This window comes from Bos grunniens, chromosome 23 (genome assembly GCF_055505025.1).
Source record: "Bos grunniens cultivar Pamir isolate PY7600 chromosome 23, Bosgru_T2T1.0, whole genome shotgun sequence".
NCBI classification, from domain to species: Eukaryota; Metazoa; Chordata; class Mammalia; order Artiodactyla; family Bovidae; genus Bos; species Bos grunniens.
Genome location: NC_141187.1, coordinates 16508238 through 16531755, shown reverse-complemented (window position 1 = coordinate 16531755; position 23518 = coordinate 16508238). Strand labels below are relative to the sequence as shown.

Here is a 23518-nt window from a genome sequence, read left to right as displayed (position 1 = left end):
ATAGCCTTGGATGCTGCACTATTCCTTGGGGTTTCCCTACATCTGTCCATACCTTTGTAAATGATAGTCCTTTTGTGCTGAGTTGAATCTTGTCCCACTCTCCTAGATTCATGTCTACCTAGAATCTCAGAAGGTGACTTCCTTTGGAAAGAGGGTCTTTGCAGATGCAATTAGTTAAGATCATACCAACTTGGGGTAGATTCTAGCTCCAAAAGCTGGTGTCCTTCCTTGTAAGAAGGCCATGTACAGACACCTAGGGAAGGAGGCCATGTGATGATGGAGGCAGCGAGTGGAGTGATGCAGCTGCAAGCCAAGGAATGCCAGGGACTGTCTGCAACCACCAGAAGATGCAAGAGAGGCATGTGACAGTTTTCTGTGAGTCTCCAGAAGGAACTAATCTTGCCAACACCTTGATTTCAGACTTCTGGCTTCCAAAACAGAAAGCGAAGGAAAATTCTGTAGTTCTAGCGTCCAGTTTGTGGTAATTTATTATAGAAGCCCTAGTAAACAAATACATCCTTTATCAAGCTTTCTTTCAATTCTCCGAACTTGAGTGCACCATCTGTTTCCTGTGAGCACCCTGCCTCTAGTTCACTTCATTTCCCAGAGGCTTTCCATTACTCTGAGGCTTCCCAGGTGGCTCAGCATAAAGAACCCACCTGCAATGCAGGAGATGCAGGTTCAATCCCTGGGTCGGGAAGATCCCCTGGAGAGGGAAATGGCAACACACTCCAGTATTCTTGGGCTTCCCAGGTAGCGCTAGTGGTAAAGAACCTGCCTGCCAGTGCAGGAGACGTAAGAGACATGGGTTTGATCCCTGGGTTGGGAAGATCCCCTAGAGAAGGAAATGGCAACCCACTCCAGTATTCTTGCCTGGAGAATGCCATGGACAGAGAAGCCTGGTGAGCTATGGTCCATGGGGTCTCAAAAGAATTGGACACGACTGAGCACGCATGTTCCATTACCCTCAGTGAGTCCCCAGTCCTCACCTAGGTACTTAAGAGCTTCCCCACTAGAGTTCCCTGCTGCTTCTTCTCTCCTTTTATTGCCTGGTTCCCACAAATGTGAATCCAGGGATTTCCCTGTTGGTCCAGTGGTTAAGACTGTGCTTCGGGGCTTCCCTTCCTCAGCGGTAAAGAATCCACCTGCAGGAGACACAGGTTCGATCCCTGATCTAGGAAGATCCCACAGGCCTCAGAGCAGCTAAGTCCATGTGCCCCAACTACTGAGCTTGCGCTCTAGAGACCAGGAGCCACAACTGCTGAAGCCCACGTGCTGCGATTACTGAAACTGAGCACCCTGGAGTCTGTGCTCCGCAACAGGGGAAGCCACTGCAATGAGAAGCCCTCACACCGTGACTAGAGAGTAGCCCCTGCTCGCCACAACCAGAGAAAAGCCCATGCAGCAACAAAGACCCAGTACATCCAAAAATAAATAAATAAAATAATAATAAAAAAAAGACTGCGCTTCCACTGCAGGGGGTGTGGGTTTGATCCCTGGTTGAGGAACTAAGACCCTATGTGCTGAGTGGCACGGCCAAAAACAAACAAACAAAAAAAATGTGAATCCATGGCCCAAGCCCAGCTGGTTTCTTGGCTCCTGACCCTGCTTTGCATTCATCCCCGTCACCTTTTCTGGGTTCCTCCACCCACATCTCATACATCCTTAAGGCAGACTCCAGCCTTTGTCCTCCAGCAGGGAGCTTTCAGGACTCCCCAGCCTGCAGAAACGGACCTTATTAGCTCTTGGTGCCATTACTCTTGCTTCAGGGTCCACACCAGTGGGGTCCACAGGGTGTCCTGTGTGCTTCTCTGCAACTAAACTGCAAGGCCCAGAGAGCCGCACGCCTTCCTGTGAGGTGCCCATGCAGGACACGTGATAATGTGTGTGCAGAACGAGCCTGAAGTGTTTCTGGAAAGGATGCTCCTACTGTACCGCCAGGGGAAGAGGCAGGACTTCCTGGCTCCCGGGGGAACCTGGGTCCACAGCCCTTACCAGCTGGAACCCTTCTGTGACATCACAGTAGGGACAGGGGCCCTGAGTGATGCACACCAAGCAGACTTCTGTGGACTCGGAAAGACACTTCAGAAGGTGGGAAAAGAGAATCCCCCTCTCTCCCCAGTTAGACCTTTCTATTTTCCAGTTCCAGACTGTACAATAGTGAATCTGACTGCTCCCCCTCCCAGAGGTGTGCGTGGGGAGAGAGGGTTTGGGGGTATTCTAATCCTCCAGCCTGGAGGCCCCACGCTGCTTCTCCCGGTCCTTCATCCTCACACCTCATTGAAACCTCCTCTGACTCATGGCTATTCTGAGCCCTCAGCCCGCTCCCCGCCAGCTCTCAATTTCTCCTCTTTTCAGAGAAAATGAAGAGATCCCTTGTGGTAGAGTCTGTCTCTAGGTCCTCGATCCTGCAGGAAGAGAACTTGCCCCAGAAAGAGGCTGAGTAAGTATTGTACTGAGGCAGGGAAGCACTGTCCTTGCATTAAAAAAAAAAAAAAATCTTTCTCTGAGTCTCTTCTCAACTGATCCGACATTTCCCCCTTTTAGGAAAGGCCAGCACCCCAGGGAGTTCGGATGGGAGGCAGAGTGCAGCCTGGGGGGTCGGCCCTGCCCCTCTGCGGCCCACGTCTCTGAGCCCTGCCTCTGCGGGTGCAGCCTGAGGACCAAGGCCGTGCTGCACCCTCGGCCCTCTCCCGTCTCCCGCCCAGCCTCTCAGGCGCTCCCCAACTTGTCATCCGGAAGGAAGCCGCTGTCTTTTCCGGGGACTGCATTCAAGTCTCAGTCCTCCCAGAATTCTCTGAAGCCCCAGGTGAACGCCAAGTCCCAGCTGGCCTCTGGGGACAGGTCAAGAGCTTCCTGCAGTGCCACACCACCACGCAGGCTGGTACCCATGGGCATGTGGCCTCAGAGATTTCTTAACCCGCTCTCCAAGTCCTGGCCAGAGGAGCCCCTGCACACCTATATCCCACTGGAAGGGAGCCACTGCCTCAGCCTGGAAGCCCTGTCCCCAATGATGTCACCTGTGGAGGGTGACAAACCCCAGTCCTCTCCACCATTCTGTTTTAAATAAAAATATATTTAGCCAGTTATGGTCTTTCTCTTATAACTACTGAAAGCAGAGTAAGGATCTGTTTTAACTGAGAATATATTTTATCACTCTATTCCAAATTGGGCTTTCTAGGGTCCTGATTGGTGGGTCCATGACTGAAGGTCTTGATGGTCTTTCAGTTATGTCTGCCTGTAACCCTGTGTATGGGGGACACTGTGACCCTTGTATTTTTTTCTGTTGTGTCCAGTTTTGGTGGGCCATGGAGTCAGGTCCACCAGGGTTCAATTTCCATAAACACGATGATGGGATTTTTATTGGAATTGTATTGAATCTACAGATCTGTTTGGTGAGAACTGATATCATTAATCTTCATGAACAGGTTATATCACTTCATTTATTTAGGTCTTTAAATTCTCTCAACAATATTTTATAGTTTCAGTGTAGAGGCCTTATACAGTTTTCATTAGGTTTATTCCTAGGCACTGGATGGTTTTGTTGCTGTTGAAAATTTTATTTTTTCATACAGGATTTTTCTAAGTATTGGTGATGGGTATTATAGGAATGGGAGGCCTCTTTAATACCCTTAATTTTTTAAATAACAGCTTTATTGAGATATAATTCACATACTGATGATCAACATGAGTGCTCAGTTATGTCTGACTCTTTGCAACCTCATGGACTGTAGTCCACCAGGCTCCTCTTTCTATGAGATTTACCAGGCAAGAATACTGGAATAGGTTACCATTTCCTCCTCCAGGGGATCTTCCTGACCCAGGGATCAAACCCATGTCCGCTGCATCTCCAGCACTGACAAGCGGATTCTTTACCACTGCGCTACTTGGGAAGTCCAATTCACATACTACACTCACCCATTTAAAAATGTACAATGGCTTTTAGTATATTCATAAATATGTGTAACCATCACAATCAATTTTAAAACATTTTATCACTTCAAAAAGAAGCCTTATTTTCTTTAGCTATTACTTGCCTATTGTACTGTTTTTATAATATCATTTTCTTTTTCTTTTTTTTTTTTTTGCTGCTGGTATAGATCTATCTAGGTATATCACTTGTATTCAGTGACTTCATGAAGTACACATATTCTTATAGTTTGTAGATTCTTCTGGATTTTATTATGTATGATGTCATCTATGAATAATAATATTTTGACCTTCCTCTTTCCAATCTTTCCCCTTTCCAAGTCTTATACGTCTAATATAATGTTGAACAGAACATTGTTGTGAATGGATATCTGTATCTTATACTGATCTGAAGGAGGAAACTTTCACTATTTCATCATTAAATAAGATGATTGCTCTAAGGTTTTGTTTGCAGACAGTCTTTATCAGATTAAGGATGTTCTCTGTAAATGCCGATCATAAATTGGTCATCTGATTTCCAATCCTGAATCTTCCACTTATTAGTCCCTCTATTCTGAGGAAACCACTGACCTTCTCTGGGACTCAGTTTCTCCATCTTAAATGGGGAAAAGAATTTCTACCTTAAAGCTTCTTGTGAAATTGGAAATATTTATGAAGAATAGCTAACCCAAGTAGGTGCTCAATTGAATGTATGGCATTGCATTATATACAGTTTTATTTATCCTCCTCCTCCCCACTCCACCCCCCTCCCCATGAAGTTTTGCTTTGCCTCTCTTGTCCAGTGCTGTATCCCTAGTGTTAAGAACAGTAGCTGGCATATAGGAATTGCTTGAAGAAAGAATTTTTGAACATGTTTGGTTGTGCTGGGTCTTTGATGCTTCCAGCTTTCTCTAGTTGCAGAGCTTGGGACTTCTCACCGCGGTGGCTTCTCTTGTGGAGCACAGGCTCTAGACGCATGGGCTTCAGTAGTTGTGGCTTGCTGCTTTTAGGGCACACAGGCTTAGCTGCTTCTCCGCATGTGGAATCTTCCCAGACCAGGGATTGAACCCCCATCCTCTGCATTGGCAGGTAGATTCTTATCTACTGTACCACCAGGCAAGTCCAAGAAAGAAAAGTTTTGATTAATCAATGTCTATTTTCTCTTTTCTGAAACCCTATGGCTATAAAGCATAGTTTGAGAGCCCAGAATTATACTTATCCCTTAGAGAATCACATAATTCTCTTGGGCACTTCCAAAGTTCAGTCCCAACTCTCCTTCTGACTTTTAAAAAGTGTCGTATTTTCCACTTCTAGATTAATCAATTTCTGCAGTCCCTTCTCCGCTAACTTGTTGTACATCAACAATACAGCTCTATGGGCTTCCCTGGTGGTCCAGTGGTTGAGACATTATGCTTCCAGTGAAGGGGGCATGGGTTCGATACCTGGTCAGGGAACTAAGATCCCATATGCCATGCTGTGCAGTCAGATCAATCAATCATTAAAACCTTTGATTTAAAAAATAGAGCTCTGGGGTCAATTCCCAGCATACCAACCTGCGCTGCATGATGGTGGACAAGTCCCTCCCCCTTCTGACCCCTGAGACCTCAGAGGTTTCCTCCAATTGTGGTTCCAATGAGATGTGACACTCAGGGGCTTGCAAATCTCCTGAGAACCTGCTCTGCTTTATCCAAGTTTCTTGTAAGAGCAGCGAAGAAACTGGACGAGCCTTCTAAACAGTGAGGAAGTTCTGAAATCTGGGAGGTGGATGAGGAACTTGCAGCCTGAGGGATGAAGACTGGAGGGCACTTCTGGACACCCCCCAATACTGTCCAGCCCCAGTTTGTATCAGGACTTTCTTATTCCTGCTGGAATGCCTTCCCATTGCCAGTAAACCCTCTCTACCCTCCAGATTAGGATTTTCAACCTTGGCACCATTAACATTTTGGACCAGATAATTCTTTGTCATGAGGGCTGCCCTGTGTATGGGAGGATGTTTAGAAGCATCTCTGACCTCTACGCTCTAGGTACTAGGAGCACTGCCCACCTACCACACACACATTTTAGTGACTACTAAAAATATCTCTGCTGCTGCTGCTGCTGCTAAGTCGCTTCAGTCGTGTCCGACTCTGTGCGACTCATAGACAGCCAATGCCAAAAGATCTTTCTAAAGCCCCTCTTTTACCAACCTCTCCCAGTTCAAACTGTCTCTCCCACAGTAGGCCTTTCCTGTCTCCTCCAACTTACATTCATCCCCCTGTTCTCAGAACTCTGAACAGCGTGAGTCAGAGCTGTCTCCATCGCAGGGGAGAACAGTATCTAACATCTATGGAGCACTTATCCCATGCTGTTGCACAGACTATCTGGTAGAATCCTCACACCAGACCCAGATGTAGATTACATGTGTGGTCCTCTTCATCATTCAGATACGGGAGCCCAGAGAGATGAAGTCATTTGTCCAAGGTCACATAGGCAGTAAGTGGTGGATGTGGGATTCAAATTCAGGCTGTCTAACTCACCCGTTCATAAACCATTTACTCTATGCCACACGTCATTTCCTCATTTGTTTCCTATGTATTCATCTGCCTCTAAACTCAACTGCAAACCTTTTGAGGGTAGGGACTAAAATACACCTGTGTATTTTTCACAGGGCCAAGCATAGGGCAGGAGAACCAAATAAACTTTAGGGATTGATTTCCTGCCAGTATGGAGTTTGAGGCATTAGAAGGCATGAGTATGTGGATAAGATCATGGATTGGGGAGAAGAAATGTTCAATATAAGGTTTAAATATTCATAATATTCATAAAATATTCAGAATATTCATAAAATGCACTGAACATAGTTGCACATCTCAATGAATTTTCGCAAACTGAACACACTGTATGTAACCAGCTCCAGAATCAGATCATCATCAACGCAGACATCTCCCTCATACTCCTTTCCACTTCATCCATTACTTCATCCTCTCTTGAACTAACTACCATCTTGCCTTATGGTAACAGAGATTCATTTCGCCTCTTTTTGTCCTTTTAATAAAGGGAACCAAGGAGTATGTGTCCTTTGGGTTTGGCTTCTTCTGCCCAGCACTGTGAGAACCATCCATGGTGTTTATATAGCAATAGTTTGTTCTTTCTCTTTTCTCGAGAGAGTTCCATTGTGTGAGTATACCAGTTTATTTACTGTTAATGAACATTTGGTAGTTTCCAGTTTGGAGCTATTGTGAGGAGCACTATATGAACATTAGTGGATCTATATCCTTTGGCAAACCCAGTATGCTTTTCTGTTGCAGCAATGCTTACCTATGGAAGTGCTGGGGCATAGGTACGGGTCATGCTTCAACTTTAGTGGATACTGAAAGGATCTCAAAGTTTTTGAATTTGGAGGCTTTTAAAGCACAATCGATGTGCCTCAGCCCCTGGGTGCTGTTTTGAAGAGATGGGAGGAGAAGAGTGGTATGGTCTACTTGGAATCTTCCAGAAGATCACACCTGTATAAGAACCTTCTTTTTAGGAAAATAAAACAGTCAGAGATGAAAGGGATCATTTAGATCTCAAGTCCAAGGCCTTCACTGTGCACAAGGAGAAACAGGCTCAGAGACAAGGGTTGACTGGTCTAAGGTGGTGTGGTTCTAGCCTGGTCTAGAAGCCAAGTGTTTGGATTCTAGATCCCCATTTTGCTATTTGAGTACTTGAGGAGAGCTGCTCACCTGGGAGGTTGTGGGGTGGAACCAGATGCTCCATTGGACCCACCAGGATTCTATATGAAGCATGAGAATAGGGAGGAGGGGAACTGGGGAGCTGTCTTGCTCCCTACATTTTCCTTGAGTCTGGGCTAAAGCCAAAGAAAACACAAGCCTGGCTGCTCCTCTCGCAAGGGGAAGTCAAAGTGAGAGGCTTTACAATTAGAGTCTGGAAAATCTTCCACTTCGCTGCCCCCAGCTCCCCGACCAGGGAGAGGATGGGGTGAGGGGTGAGGGAAGGCCCTGCTGGCAGTAGGGACAGGAATTCCAGGGTCTGGAAACAAGACGGGCTTCTCCCTCAAGGGGCTCACAATATTCGGCAAAACCAGACAGCCTTTGGGCATAGAGCAAAACCCCACTTATTACCTACTGAAATTCCATCCACTAGGATCCTAGCGGGAGGCTTGAGCCCACCTCGAACGGAAGCAGCTAAGCCCACGAGACCACCAGCTGCAGCCTCGGTCCTTACCTGGTGTCCCTATCTGCAGCCCTCAGACTTTCGCATCCTGATCCTGGTCCCCGCTCCACGGTCCACATCCGCCCCGCCTGAAATTCACTTTCTATTTTCACGAAGCGGTTTAAGCTCGACCATCCCGAGGGAATAGAAGGTGTTCCCCTACCTTGCCCCAACTTCTCTTATCTCACACCTCCTTCCCAGGTCCAGAGGTCCACCAGGTAGATGAGACCTAAGAGAAGGATAAAAGAGAGGAGCTTGCTTCTCTTCGCAAACTCTTCTGCCACCCCCTCTTCCCTCTCCAACCATTTGCCTTCCCGCCCTGGCTCCCGCGCCGGGCTGGGGCGCCAACTAAATCTGATCAAAATGCAATTGCCAAGTCGTTAAGGTATTTGAATTAAAAAAAAAAAAAAAAACTCCCGAGAAAGAAAGTATTTGATGGCTAATAATCTCATTTCAATATAATGGGACCTTCTTCTGCAGAGAGCAAGACAGGTTAAGAGATATAATTATGACTTTGCAAACTCTCCCAAGCGCGGGAGACGCGCTGACAGGTCTTCGCGCGGCTGCGCCCGACTCCGCTCGCTCCGAGGGTAGACGCTTTGTCTGCAGGGCCCGTTAAAGAGACACAGTCCTTTTTCTCCCCACCCCACCCCCTGCCTCGGCCTACATTGCAATTTAACTGTCAGCCGCGTCCTCACCCCAGGATCAGCTCTGAGTCCCACGCGAGGATCGGGGGTGGGGTGGAAGACCGGACTGGGGGAGGGGGAGAAGGAGAGCGAAGGGCCGAGTGTCAAACGCTGCCCCCAGGAACTCGGAGCTGGGCTTGCAAACCCGCTCCCTTAGTGGGCTCTTTAAGGTCGCGTCTATACTGTAGGGTCCGAGTGGAGCAATGGTTGGGCGGAGTGGTGGTGCTGGTGGCGGCGGTGGTAATTCAGGCCGCTCAGATTTATCTATCGCCCGTCTCCAAAGTAGCCCTTCTTGAAGCACCCCAAAGGAACGGATTCCTTCCTGGTAGAATCGCTCGGTTTCAGCTGGCGGAAAGGAACCGAATTAGGGAGATGGGGAGAAATGGCGTTGGTGCTGTTCATAGCTACCTTTCCCCTACACTCTAAACTTTTCCCCCTCCCCTTTACTATATTGGGAGGGGAAAAAAAAAAAAAAAAAAAAAAACCCAACTCATTGGAAGCCCGGATAGGAAATCCTTGAAGAAAGATTTTCTCGGTGTCACATGTCGCCCCCTTCAAGAAAAATTGAGAGAGAAAATCTCTAATGCGGAGTCTACGTGTGTGCGGGGTGGGTATTGCGAGGAGGCAAAACGACAGGCTCAGCACCATTAGAGAGTTTGATTGCAGTTCGGGTCAAGAGACTAGGGGACAGTCGATGCCAGGAATTGGAGAGGTGTTTGAACCGCGGCAGCCGATGAGCTTAGCGGCGCAGCGGTGCCAAGGGACCCTGGGCCCTTACTTGGAAAGGTGGGCGAGCGGCTGTGCGCGCGAGTGCGCACGTTCGTGAGCACTGCTCCGGGGAGAGTCCTGCGCTCCCAACCCGGCCAATAGTTGGAGCCGGAAAGCGAACGCAGGGAAAGAACGCACTCAACACAGACCGACAGACAGACACTCTTGTCCCGAGAGAAGGAGTCGGGGCTAAAGGGGACCGGAAGCCTGTGGAGTTCCCGGTCTTCGCTTGTCCCCGGCGCTCTCGAAGCAGACAGGAGACTGATTCTGGCTATTTCCCGCCGATCTCGGCTCCGCCCAGCTTTGCGCGGAAAGAATTCGAAGGAAGCGGGTGCGTCACCGCCCCTCCTCGGCACTCCGAGCCCCTCGAACGGTGGCCTGGAGGACGCCGGCCACGTGGCCGCAAGGGGGTGAGGCTCCGGCGAACCCTGGGGCCACTTTGACGAGCGGGGCCGGCAGGCCTAGAGGCGCCGCGACCCCTCTTCTCCAACTGGTGAGGCCGTGGAACCGGGGTCCCAGGACTCCCTCTAGTCTTCGCGCCCGGCCCCGAGGACTGTTCGAGACGCCTTGTCGCATACCAGCCACGGCGAGTCCCTAGAGTCACTCGCGCAGCAGTAAAAATGAGGTTGGCACTGTCGCGTCCTGCGTGGACCGCACACCTGGCGCCGTATCCTCGAAGGGCGGTTTGTAAGCGAGAGGAGTCGTCCTCGCTCGCCCGACGGCTCCCCCTGGTGGTCCGGGTCGCAGGTTTCCCCAGAGGCAGAGGACTTGGGGGAAAACCAGGCCTCCGAGAAAGAGAGAAGCGATGCTCACCTGGTCGGCCTGGGCTGGGCGCCCGTCCCAGCATTTGCCGTCCCTCCGGTTTCGTCGGGCCCGGGGTGGCCATACCCTGCTGTAGCACCCTTAGCTTCTCCCGTCGCGCACCGCAGGATGGGGAGGGGGGCGTTTCTGGAAGCAGCACTCCCCACGCTGCTCCACTCACTAGGCAATACTTTGCTAGGCTGCTTTCTGACACCCCTGCCCATTTTCCTCTCGGTGTTTAATGATCCAATAGGACTGAGGCCTGGCGCGCTGCCGCCACAGGGGACCGTGGCTGCCGGGAGCCCACGCGGCCGCGCGGGACTCGGCTGGGATTCCCCGGGTGGCGGGTCGGGCTGGGGGCCGGAGCTGATGGCTCTGGGGGCGGAGGCAGTTCGGGGCGCCGAGGACGGCGGGCTGGGGTCCCGGCCCGGTGGGGGGCGCCGGGGAAGGCGGGCGCGGGCCGGGCACGCCGCCGGCGGGGTCAGGGGCGAAGGGGCAGGCGGAGGGCAGCGCGCGGGGAGCCGGCGCGGCGTCTCGGGTTACGCGGCCCAGCCCTCCCACCCGCAGCTCGGGCGCGGGGCCCCGGGCGGACTCGGGCCGTCCCCCGCTGTTTGCATTTCTCTGGCAGGCGGCGGGGCTTGGGTTGAAAGGAATCGCCTCCATTTGGAACGTTGTTTATTTTTCTTAACTAGCCAGCGCCGACAGACGACCCCGAAAGCACGGCGGCCGGACCCGGCCGAGCCCTCGCTGGGAAGGGGGTCAGGACCGGGGGGGCGGCCCGACGAGAGGGGAGGCGCAAGCCTCAGCCAGGGGAATGCGCCCGGGTCCCCTCCCGGCCGACTGGGGGGAAGGGTCGCGGAGGAGCCGAGAAAGACTTTCTTCTGTGTAGGAAAACCTGCTTTCTCCTGTCGCAATTACCTTCGCTTTGACCTTGCACCAGGCGGGGCGGGCGAAGTGGTTAAGCTTTCTGGCTTTGGGGTCCCGCCGCCTTGGGTTTCAGTTCCGCTTCCTTCATTTTTTTTTTTAGCTCCGTGACCTTGAGTTAGCCGTCTTTGTGACTCAGTTTCCCTAGTTCTCAAATAGTATAACGTAGTGCTTAGCGGTTTGGGATGTTGTAAGGACTAAATGAATTCCTTCACATAAACCCTTAGCGCTGGGCCTGGAACTTGTCAAGAGCTCAGGAGACGTTAGTCTCGTTCGTCGGGGCGGTGGACGGTGGTCGGTGCCCTGTCCAGGCGAGGGTGAGTGAAGGGGGGGGGGGGTTGCAGCCAGCAGACGTGAGGCCCACCGGGAAGAGGCTCGGGCTGGAGGCCCACGACTCTCGAGCTCCGGGGAGAGGTGCGGGCTGGGGAAGAGTTCTGAGCGTTTTGACATGAAATGAATAAAATGCAAATGATATTCAAAGCCAGATGCTAATGAGGATATATCCTTTGAGCGTCCACAGCCCCGGCAGTGCCCAGAACAGTGGCGGAGCTGGTGTGAACTCAGAGATGGTGTGAACTCAGAGATGGGCAGGGTCCTGCAGCCGGGGACTTGTGTGTGTGTGTGTGTGTGTGTGTGTGTGTGTGTGTGTGACTTGTGTGTGTGTGTGTGTGTGTGTGTGTCGGCGCGCGCCTGCTCCGGAATGTGCGTAGCCGGCTCCGGGTGTGCTCGCGCCGTCATGAAAATGAGGTCAGGGAAGGTCGTTCCACTCTGCAGCATAAATCAAGGAGGAAAGGAGAATGGATGTGAGAGACAGTCCCCGGAGACCGCCCCGAGAGAGGCTGAGCGAGGGAAGCGGGAGGGGGAAAAGTTCTGCGGAGATTGGGCGAGAAGCGGGCCCAGGAGCTCGCCCTCCCCGCGCTTCCCGCCCCGAGGGTCCCTTCTCTGGAGCTGCGGCGCCGGGACTCAGGCGAGATCGCGCCTTTAATACCCGTATCCTCCCCAGGCTCCCAACACTTTTCCCTCGGTACCTCCCCCCCCAACCCCCTCATTTAAATGTCCTCGTCGAAGAGCTCTTTGTGTGGATGGTGAAGCTCCTTGCACCCAGCCTCTTCAGGAGCATGTCTGTGCCCCCGAGCACACGCCAGTTGCACTCGTAATCGCACACTTGTTACTCGCGCACAAGCGTCGGGGCTCCCCGGCGCGGGGAGGCGGGTGGTGGGGCGTCCTTCGGGGATCGGAATCCAACGCCTTGGAGCGGGCTGCTCTCCTCTGTCCGCGCCGAAGGATTCCGGCCCCGCGTTCTTTCTCCACGCACTCCGCTTCCCCGGTCTCGCTGACACTCACTACCGCGATCCTTCGGCCTCTCTGGCGCTCCGCTTTCCACCAGCCGCCAGGGGAGCGTGGTGCTCTAGCAAAGTGTTTTCCTGCGCGCTATCCTGTGACCCCCAACCCGGAATCTCCGGGGGCTCAGGCTGTCCTGGGCCGGAACGGAGGCACAGGTTCCAGGCGACCTGCCTCTCAGGGAAAGGGGGACCAGCCCGGTATGGGGAGAGGGGTAGAAAGGGGTATCTCTTCCTTCTTTCTTTGAACTCCAGGCCCAGAGGGCTGAAAGGAGGGCAGGGCACAGTGAAGAAGGACCACAGTTCCCAGCGCCTCTGTGGAGCCCGGGGAATTTGCTCTTCGCTGGTATGATGGATACCCCCAGCTCCAAGAACCGGAAGAAAGAGCATGGACTGGATGGCTCCCACACTCCGATCAGATTTTTTCCCCCATCACATCCTCCTTATGAAAATAACAACAACGATGCTTAAAGGCTGTATGGTAGGCAAAAAATCAGAACACAGTAATATACATTGAATTAAATTTACAGAGAGCTGTCACCATCAAGAGTCTTCCTTGAGCCTCCACGTTTTGTAGATTAATTAATTAGGTCATACAGTCATTCATCAAATATTTAGTGAGCTCCTACTAAGTGACAGAAGAACAGAATGCCAAGAGCCTGGCCCTCCCTGCACTTACATTCTCCTGGGACAGAAAGATAGTATAAACTCAGACATATAATCCGCTGTTAGGCTGGGTAGCCCTGTGTCCTGTGAAGGAAAGATTAAGGTTAAGGGTTAGAAAGGTCCTCTCTGGGGAGAAGGCAGGGACCTGAGTGAAGTCGGGGAATGAGCCATGCCAGCCTCTGGAGGGAGAAGGTCCAGGCAGAGGGACTGGTCAGTGCAGAGATGGAGATGTGGAAAGTGCCTGCTTTGCAGCCTGACAGGGAGGGGAGAGGGAGGAGGTGAGATGGAAGGTTAGGCCTAGCTTTGTAGGTCTGGGAGGGGGGGTTGGGATTATATATACTAGGTGTGATTGGGAAGCCGTTTGAGAATTTTATTTAAAAAGGACCGACACAACTTGCGTTTTATAAAATAAAGATGGCATTTAATTACCTTATCCAAGTTCTCCAGGTGTGTGAGTTCCTTAACTCAGACCTCCAGCTTGTCTCAGTCCAACATGTCAAAGATACATGCCCAAGCGAGACTGCCCCAGAAGGAGCCAAAAGACATCTTGAACGGTACCCCCTTCCTCCCACCCATAACTTTTAGGAAGATGTCCAGAATGGGGCAGTGGCTAGGGGCTCTAAATCTGCCAGCTGGGTCAGATTTCTCAGCCTCGAAGGATTCCTGACTCCCCATCCCAGCTGTTGCCTCTGCTTTACCTACCCTAGGTATTTTCCGGGCTGTGGAGACTGTGAGGGCCACTCTGGAGCGAGAAGGGAAGACCCAGTCTCGCCGCGACGCTCGAATTCCGCTGCTCGGGCTGCAGAATTCTTTCTCCCCGGTGAGTGAGTCTCCCTGTGCTCACAGCCTGCACCGTGGTCCCACACCGCCTCCCGGTGGCCAATGAAGATACTGCAGCAGGAGTCGGTGTTGGGTGCAGAACAGTCCCAGAGACCGCAGAGGGCGCCGGAGCAGGCTTACTGCGGGTTTACGAGGGGCCAGGTGCCACGCAAGGCGCTTCACTTAATCTGTTTAACCATCAAAGTAACTTCGGGAGACAGAGTTACCATATCCCTAACTATACAGACGAGGAAACTGAGGACAAGAGAGGTAGTGTGCTTTGTCTGAACATGAAAGTGAAAGTCGTGTCTGACTCTTTGCGACCCCATGGACTATACAGTCCATGGAATTCTCCAGGCCAGAATACTGGAGTGGGTAGCCTTTCCCTTCTCCAGGCGATCTTCCCAACTCAGTGATCGAACCCAGGACTCCCGCATTGCGGGCAGATTCTTTACCAGCTGAGCCCCAAGGGAAGCCCAAGAATATTGGAGTGGGTAGCCTATCTCTTCTCCAGCCGATCTTCCTGACCCAGGAATCGAATTGGGGTCTCCTGCATTGCAGGCAGATTCTTTACCAGTTGAGCTATCAGGGAAGCCCTGTCTGAGACCGTAGAGATAGTAAATTGCAGAGTGACTTAGTTTTGTGCTATCTCTGGGTGACAGGGTATGCTAAGAGACAAATACTGGCCTCCATCCTAGGGAGCTCGCCCTCCCTTTAGCCCTAAAGAATCAGCTAGAAATGCCTTTAGCAGGTGCACTGAGCTTCCAAATCTGTGTCTGGGAATGTTCAGAGGTTTTCCCCTCTTTTCAGGTCTGAGCCCATTTCAGAGGGGTCCATGGTCGGCAGGTTGAGGCCAGATCAGGCACAGCTGCACAACTCTGTCCTGCCTGCTGCATGGTCAGGGGTCTCTGTCCCCTCTCTGAGACTCGGGCTGGTTGAGCACCCTTGTCCCTGACGGGGAAAAGCAAAGTGCTCTGAGTGGGTAGCTCTTAAACCATTGGCAGTACAGAGGAAGGGAAGGCAGGGGGTGACAATGCTGAGCCCACTCAGTGCTCCTTCTCTATCTTGAGTCCCAGGGTCAGGAGACCCCTGATTAACATCGAGGCCCCCTCTTCTCAGGGCTCTGGGACTGCTCAAGCTGGTTTTACACCTGCAGCCAGTGGGGAAAGGACGCCTGGGCAGAGAGAGTCTGCCACTCCAGAGGAAACGTGGGCGCCGTTCGCCATCTTCTGCTGCCCCCTAGTGGGCTAGGATATGGCTGCCACCTCCAGCCTCCTTCTCACTCGGCGGTTTAGCCTTCCCATCTTCTCACTTTTCTTCCCAGGACCAGAAGCCAAACAGGTTTCCTAGGAAGGAGATGTGAAACTTCTGGGAAGGTTTGGCCACCCCGACCTGTGTCCACATAACATCAGGATTATTACCTCCCAACAAACGTTTAACAAGAGCCTATGGTGCAGTCTCCCCCAACCTCCTTCAGCCTCGGGAAGGGCTCACAGCTTAACAGAGAAGACAGTGCCCCAAATGACTCCTACAATCTTTATTATTATCAATATTTTTAGCTCTTAACTTTTAAACAATTGTAGATTAAAAGGAAGTTCAAAGATAGTGCAGAGAGGTCCTGAGTACCCTTCTAGGACATTAGTGGATTCTTACAACCATCACTGCAATCAAAATTCGTAACTATTCCAGCACAGCCAGAAGCCCCTCCCCTCCATGCACCCCTTTATAGCCACACCCACTCCTCCCTGTCTCGACATTCTTAAGCACTGACAACAGTTAATGTGTTTTCCATCTCTGTAATGTTCTCATTTGGAGAATGTTATGTATAAATAGAATAAAATATTATTTGAAATTTTGAGAGTTATAACTCAGAAAAAATATTGAGATCCATCTTATCTGTGCCACATATCAACGGTTCATTCCTTTTTATTGCTGAAAAATATTCCACGGTTGTTGTTGTCCTGGCTAAGTTGTATCTCACTCTTTGTGACCCCATGAACGGCAGCACGCCAGGCTTCTCTGTCCACCACTATCTCCCTGAGTTTCTTCAAACTCATGTCCACCGAGTCAGTGATGCCATCCAACCATCTCATCCTCTGTCACCCCCTTCTCCTCTTGCCCTGAGTTTTTCCCAGCATCAGGGAAAATGAGTCTTTTCCAATGAGTCACCTCTTTGCATCAGGTGGCCAAAGTATTGGAGCTTCAACTTCAGCATCAGTCCTTCCGATGAATATTCAGGGTTGATTTCCTTTAGGATTGACTGGTTTGATCTTCTTGCAGTCAAGGGACTCTCCAGAGTCTTCTCCACCTTTCGGCCAAGATCAAGTGTAGTACTCCATGGAGATACACATAAACAGTTTGTTTAATCGTTCATCCATTGAGGAATATCTGGTTGTTTTCAGTTTCGGGTTTTTACAAATAAAACTGCTCTGGACGGTAACGTATAGGTTTTCTTGTAGACATAAATTTTTATGTCTCTGAGATAAATGCTCAAGAGCGCAATTGCTTATGGTTCCTTATCATAATTGTTTCTTAGGGCAAGTGTACATTCAGCTTTTAAAAGAAACTGTCAATTCTAGTTTATTTTGGCATCCTCTTAATGGAGGCTTTTGCAGAGCAAAAGTTTTTAGTTTTGGTGAAGTCTTTTTTTTATCAACTTTTTCTTTTATGTATTGGATTATGCTTTTGGTATCATGTGCAAGAACTCACTAAGCTCTATGTCCCAAAGGTTTTCCTCTGGGTTACCTTCTGAACTTCTATAGTTTTATGCCATGCATTTAACTCTATGCTCCATTTGGAGTTAATTTTTGTATAAGGCGTGAGGTTTAGATCAAAGTCTTCTTTTTGACTTATGGATATCCTGTTGCTCCAGGATCATTTGTTGAAAAGACTATACTTCCTCCATAGGACTACTTTTGCATGTTTGTCAAAGATCAGCTGGCATTTTTTCAGTGTTTTTCTGTCCCATGGGTTCTCTCCACGAATACTGCTCAGCTTTGATTACCGCAGATAAATAATTTACATAGATAGCTATATTTATGATTCCTCCCACTCTGTTCTTCCTTTCACAGTTGTTTTCATTCTTCTAGTTCCTTTGCCTTTCCATATAGATTTTGAAACAATCTTATCTCTATCTACGAAAAAATAATCTTGCTGAGATTTTGACAGGAATCGCATTAAACTTGTATATCAGTTTTGGGGAAAACTGATATTTTTACAGTGTAAGTCTTCCAGTCCATGAACACTCCATTTATTTAGATGTTTGCTTTCTTTAGTGTTTTGTAGCTTTCAGCATAGCAATCCCTGTATGTGTTTTGTTAGATTTATATATAAGTACTTTATCTTTAATGAGTGATTATAAATGGTGTTTTATTTTTAAAAATTAGTTCCATGTATTTATTGCTGCTAAGTCACTTCAGTCGTGTCTGACTCTGTGCGACCCCATAGACGGCAGCCCACCAGACTCCCCCGTCCCTGGGATTCTCCAGGCAAGAACACTGGAGTGGGTTGCCATTTCCTTCTCCAATGCATGAAAGTGAAAAGTGAAAGTGAAGTCACTCAGTCGTGTCCGACTCTTCGTAACCCCATGGATTTCAGCCCACCAGGCTCCTCTGCCCATGGGATTTTCCAGGCGAGTACTGGAGTGGGGTGCCATTGCCTTCTCCATTTATTGCTAGTATATAGAAATACAATGCATTTGTGTGTATTGGTAGTTTGTCCCTTTGTATTGCTGAGTAGTGTTCCCTTTGTATGGAGGAGTCACAGTTTATTTAGCCATTTGCCAGCTGGGTTACTTCCAGTTTTTGGCACTCATGCCAAAAGGGTGCTATGAGCATCACGCCTGTTTTGTTTCTGTTTTAAATGAATGTCAAGTCAGCCTACTTGCTGGGTTGTGTAGTGAGTGAGAAGTCATGGAATAGGTAGGCACGGAACAGGACTTTTTCAGTTGGTCGTGCTAAGCTCGCTGGATGATGAAGGGAACAGCTCATATGTGTAATTAAAGTGTTAGGGAGCCAGTGAGAACGCACCACATGAAAGATGAGTGTCCGGAGAGGACACTTGAGACTTCCTGCCACCAGCAGACTCGATCAGGACCAGACACATACAGCCTCCTGCTGTGTCCCAGGGAAGGGGGTGGAGACGGTGAGGGGAGTGGTGAGGGAGAGGGGGTTGCAAGGCTGCTGCAGCCTCTGGCATCCTCACAATCTGTTCACTTCAACAGCCGTGGAAATGTTGCCATCTTCTACCCAAGTGCATTTCATTTTAAGAATATTCAAACAATGCAGGACATAGGGTGAGATGCAAACGTTCCCCTTCACTGGTACCCAGACTTCACTCCTGTCAGCATCAAGAGGCAGTCCTTGCACATTCTCTCCTGTTTCTACACACACACACACACACACACCCCCCTACACACACACACACACACACACACACACACACACACTCCTGAGTATCTATGGATATGTCTTTATCTTCGTTTAAATTTATGTTGACGAAGTACTATAATACGTGTCACTCAGCAGCTTGACTTTTTTTGTACCTAAATATTTTGGTGATCTGACCTACGTGCAGATCTTTCCCACCCGCAGCATGGTGCTCTGTACTATGAGAAGCACCGCTTACCTAGTTCCTTCCCTATTCATGGCCAGTTGACTTACTTGTCAGTTTCACTATTATGTAAAATGTTGTGACAAATAGCCTTTTATTTATGTAGCTGTGCACACATGACTGTACTCTCTCATGTGGACCCCAGAAATGATTGAATTGCTTGCAGGAGGGGGTGCCTGTTTAATAGTTTGATAAATCTGGACAAATTGATTTCCTAAAAGGACGTGCTCATTTATATTCCCGCCAACAGCTTTTGACTATCAATTTTCTCAACCTTATCACCACTGGAAATGACCAATCTTTTAAAGTCTTATTAGTTTAATGGGTGGAAAAATGATCCCCTCTCCCAGATGCTTGAATTTGCATTTTCCCATTTGCTAATAAAATTGATCCTGTCTTCTGTATATGAATTTTCCATGGATGTTTCTTTGGATTGCAATTTCTGTCCTTTTCCATTTCTTCTATGGAGTTGTTGCCCTCGTTATAAAACCAAATTCAGCCCAGTAAATCTGAAGCTCTAATTAGGATTCATGAATCGGCAGCACACATCTAGAAGGGTGCTCTGAAGAGTTGCACAGAATAGAAGCTTTCTATAGCAAGAAGGGTGGGGGGCAAGGAAGCTTTTAGCAAAAGAAAATAAAAGGATTATTTTAAGGCCTGGACATCTTTTTGGAGGGGTGGGGGAAGGGTTTTATCATGCAGATGGCCTCTTCCTCCTCTGAGGGAGGGAGAAAGTCCATGTGGCAGATTAGCTCATGGTGCTGACCACAGAGTTCCAAGCTGGTTGATTAAGACTGTCCCTGGGGAGTGGAGACTACGGTTAGGTCAAGTGTTCGGTCTAGGCCTGTTGTCATGGGCTTTAGCAAAAGCGGCATCATTTTGGGCCTGTAGTTTTTCTCCTTAACACCCTTTACTGATTGATTTTATGAGTTCCCTATACATTCCGGATAGTTTTTTTTTTTAATTTTTTTGAGTATAACATTATTTTTTTCTATCCTGTCACTTTTCTTCTTATTATTATTTAATGTTTTGGCCCTGCTGAACAGCATGTGGGATCCTGGTTCCCTGACTAGGGATGAAACTTGCTCCCCCTGCATTGGAAGTATGGAGACTTAACCCCTGGACTGCCAGTATCCCGTCACTTTTTAAAAACATCGTTTATAAATAGTATGTTTTACTATACGTGAGAAAAGTAGTGTTTTCTAAGTAGAAAATCTGTAAGGCTTTTCCTTTCTGGCTTCTCTGCGGGGAGCTGCTTGTGTGGAGAGCCAGTCCTTTGGGGAAAGGGTTAGGGATGTTTCTCCCAGAAGCCTGCTGCCCATGGAGACCCATTTCCTAAGGGAAGAAGTTCACCAGAGACATGGGGGATAATCATGAAGCTGTGGTGGCTGCAGGGAGCCCTGTGTTTCCTACCCGTGTGCCTGGGCTCACCTCTGGAACCAGTCAGGGGGACAGTGAAGCCAGACCCGGGCCGAGCGTGGGGGCACATAGCCTTGCTTTATACCTGGGCCTGATGACTGGCAGGTCACCGTGGTTTGCTGAGCCTCCCTCCTTTGCTCTGGGAACACAGAACCAAGAACTTTGCTCACTACCCTGTTCTCACTGCACCCTGAGAGGAATTCAGGATGAGAAACAGCTCAAAGGCACAAAGAGCTTTGGATAAACGGGACCCGCCCCCCAACCCCCACCCCCACCCCCGCCTCCCGCAGAGAGTTAGATTCATTTCCCAGGAAGAATTCCAATGGCCCCAGATTCTTGCATCTTCACAGTCACAGGAAAGCACTAAAGTCATTAACTCGAGGTGTCTGCTCTCTGTGATGAGCAGGAATGTTTTACCAAGATATAAGCTTGATTGCTGCAGGAGACGCAGTTTCAATCTTTGGGTCAGGAAGATCCCCTGGAGAAGGAAATGGCAACCCACTCCAGGACTCTTTCCTGGGGAGTCCCATGGACAGAGGAGCCTGGCGGTCTACGGTTCATGGGGTCACAAAGAGTCAGACATCACTTTGTGACCGAACAACAGCAAAGCTTGACTTTGCACATGGCTTTGACTGGCCCAAAGTATCACATATACACTGGCTTCTTCCCTACCTCTTTGGAGCAGATTCCTCAGGGTTACTAAGCAGCTGTCTCCCAGGCTATAGTCCTCAGTAAGGGTTCCAGAATAAAACTTAAACTCATAACTCATAAGTTGCACATTTTTCCTTAAGGTTACAGCTCTTCTTCCTGGGGTGGGCAGAGTCCTACCCAGAGAAGCCCTTCCCATTCCCTCCGGCTTGGGTGTCTCTCCCCAGGAGCCTGGGATACAGGTCTCAGGTCCAGGGGGCCATCAGGTTGAGGGAGGGGAGTGCCACACTGGAAGCAAACCTCCTGGCTGGCCCTCTGGCTGCAGGGCCACTTCTCTCTGGCACCCCCCCCCCCCAGCTTCCATCTCCCACCTTCTCTCACATTCTCCTCCTCAACCCTCCTCTTCTGAAGTTGAGGCCACCTGCAACCCGGGTGGAAGTGGTGTTAGAGGAAGGGGTCCTCCCAGCCAAGCTGCCCCTTGGTGGGAGGGGGTGGAGGGGCTGCAGAATGATAGGGTTCCTGGGAAATGGGCCTGATTCATGAGGGCTCCCCCAGCACCTCTGAGAAGAACTGGGAAGGATTAAGGCCTCCTTGAGAAAGTGGGGGGCCTGGGGGTGATGGGCTCTAAGGGAACAGGGTAGGAAGGAAGAGGAGCCAGGAGAAGCCCCGTCCCCTGCTGGGTGCACAGAGCATCGATGGGGCCTGACTGGCCTCAACTCTGCCCCCCGGGGCAGCCACAGGAAACGGAGGTGCTCTTGGCTCCCCCTTCCCCCTTCATGGCCCCCAGTTTGGGTGAAGCAAAGGTGGGGTGGGCAGGCAGGGGAGACATTGAAACGTTCCCAGACAAAACCATGGGGCATCTCGAGGCTGCCCACTCTCTCCACTCCCCACCACCCCCGCCCCCCATCACAGTGTCTCTCACGTCCTGGGTCCCTGGTTTTAGGTCTTGCCCACCTAAAGACAGTTGACAGGGTCTGAACATCATTTGGATCCTGGCCATACTCCTAAGCCCCACTGGACCTCATTACGCCCAGGTCTGACTGGTGAGTCAGTAATGTGTTTCCACCCCTGGGAGGTTTTATGGGTGCTGGTGGGGGGACGGAAAGCTGGGAGCAAAGAAGGGGAATGTGCTGAGCAGCACTCCCCAGGGGGCAGGGGTCCCCAGAGGGGCAGGGTCGGCTCAGGAGGAGGGCTGGGAGGAGGGAGAGGCAGCCTGGGTGCTGTGGGCACGGCTGTCCCTCAGCTCTCCCGCCGCCTGACTTGAGGCCGGTGAGATGCTGCTTAAAAAAATAAGTGGACAAAAGAATTTAAGATTTTTAGAATCAGGAAATCATTGACATTTATACATAGTTCACATAGAAAAGAGAAAAAAAAAAAACCCGCAAACCTGGTGCGGTAGGTGCAATTTGAGGTGTGGCTATTGAGGTCTGCTGGCCAGTGCCCAGTTCAGGGCTTTGCTGAGTCGGGGACACAGCTGGGACCGCGGCTGTGCTGCTGGCTGCATCTGCTATCATCTGATGACACCAGGCGGGACGCCCCAGGTGTGCCAGTCCTCAGGGCTGCCCAGGGGGTACAGATGAGGCTGAAATCCAACCAGGTTCTGCCTGAGTACCCCCCTAAGAAGGGGGTGAAGTTTTCTAATCAACAGGCCCCTCCCCACAGGAAGTGGGGACTCATCTGTCCAATTTCCAGAGAGGAGCAGGATCTGCCTGCCGCAGGGCACTGTCACTGGAGCTCGGGGTCCAGATATTCCACTCCATTTCTTTATTTTTAACTCACTGTATTTTTTATGAGGACATATTTAAAAATAAATTGCAGATATCCTGACACTCCACCTTTAAATAATTCAGTAGGCAACTCTAAAAAAAGAGCCTCTTGCTACATAGGAAATTAATATTATCACAGCCAATGCAATTAAAAACCATTTCTCAATAGCCTGCATTCCCCAGTTGGTTTTCAGATTTTCCCAGTAAATTCAGCACTCTAACCTTGAGCAGGAACCCATCTGACTGAGACCTCTGGCTTCTCTAGAACCCCCTACCTTGGATCCGGAGGGGAGCCTGGTCCCCAGAGGAGCTCAGAAAGAAGGCGGAGAACTGGAAAGAAGAAGTGGAAGACTGGGGTTTCTGAGGAAAAGACCTCAAACCCGTGAGCCCAAATTGGCCCCTGGACACCTGGCCTGCTGCCAGACTCTTAGAGGTGAGTGTCAATGGAGTGGTGGGTTCGGCACCTTCCTGGGACTGTGTACCCTCTCTTGCAAACTGTTAAAAGAAAAAAGAGGCATATTAAAATGTTTAAGAGTTTATTTGCGCAAAAATCAATTTGAATTGGGTAGCATCCAATCTAGCAGACGATGAAGACTTTCATAGAGGAGTGGAAACAAGGAAGTTATACTGGCAGAAAAGCAGGTTGGTTATTGCAAAGCTGCTTTCCTCTGGCAGGGGTCTATCAGGCAGATTGCTTAAATAGGGCTCATTGGATGACTCCTGATTGATTAGGTTAAGATTTCGTTTCTGGGAGAGCTGAAAATACAGATTAAGTCTCACTTTGGTGACATGGGGCTTAGCATAAGTGACTCATTTGGGGCCTGTGTTTTGTTTTTAACTGACCTCATGTGACGTCATGGCTGCTCTGACTTATCTTCATCCCACCCATTTTCCAGAGAAAGAAACAGAGGTTCAGAGAAGGGCAGTGACCTGCCCAAGCCCACACATGGCTGAGCTAAGAAACTAG

General features: G+C 49.9%; 1 protein-coding gene and 1 long non-coding RNA gene across 2 annotated transcripts; one reads left to right on the top strand and one right to left on the bottom strand.

Moving 5' to 3' along the window:
• Nucleotides 1-2213: 2213 nt before the first annotated feature.
• On the top strand, nucleotides 2214-3085 carry LOC147346774 (uncharacterized). The gene is made up of 2 exons (XM_086370712.1): nucleotides 2214-2443; nucleotides 2548-3085. The coding sequence occupies exons 1-2, from the start codon at nucleotides 2364-2366 to the stop codon at nucleotides 3068-3070; spliced, it is 603 nt and encodes a 200-aa protein (XP_086226838.1). The 5' UTR covers nucleotides 2214-2363; the 3' UTR covers nucleotides 3071-3085.
• Nucleotides 2548-10907, bottom strand: LOC147346773 (uncharacterized). The gene is made up of 3 exons (XR_015152720.1): nucleotides 10371-10907; nucleotides 5463-8332; nucleotides 2548-5013 (listed from the first exon to the last, which is right to left on the bottom strand). It is a non-coding gene; the product is annotated as an uncharacterized LOC147346773 (long non-coding RNA).
• Between the last annotated feature and the right edge of the window lie 12611 nt (nucleotides 10908-23518).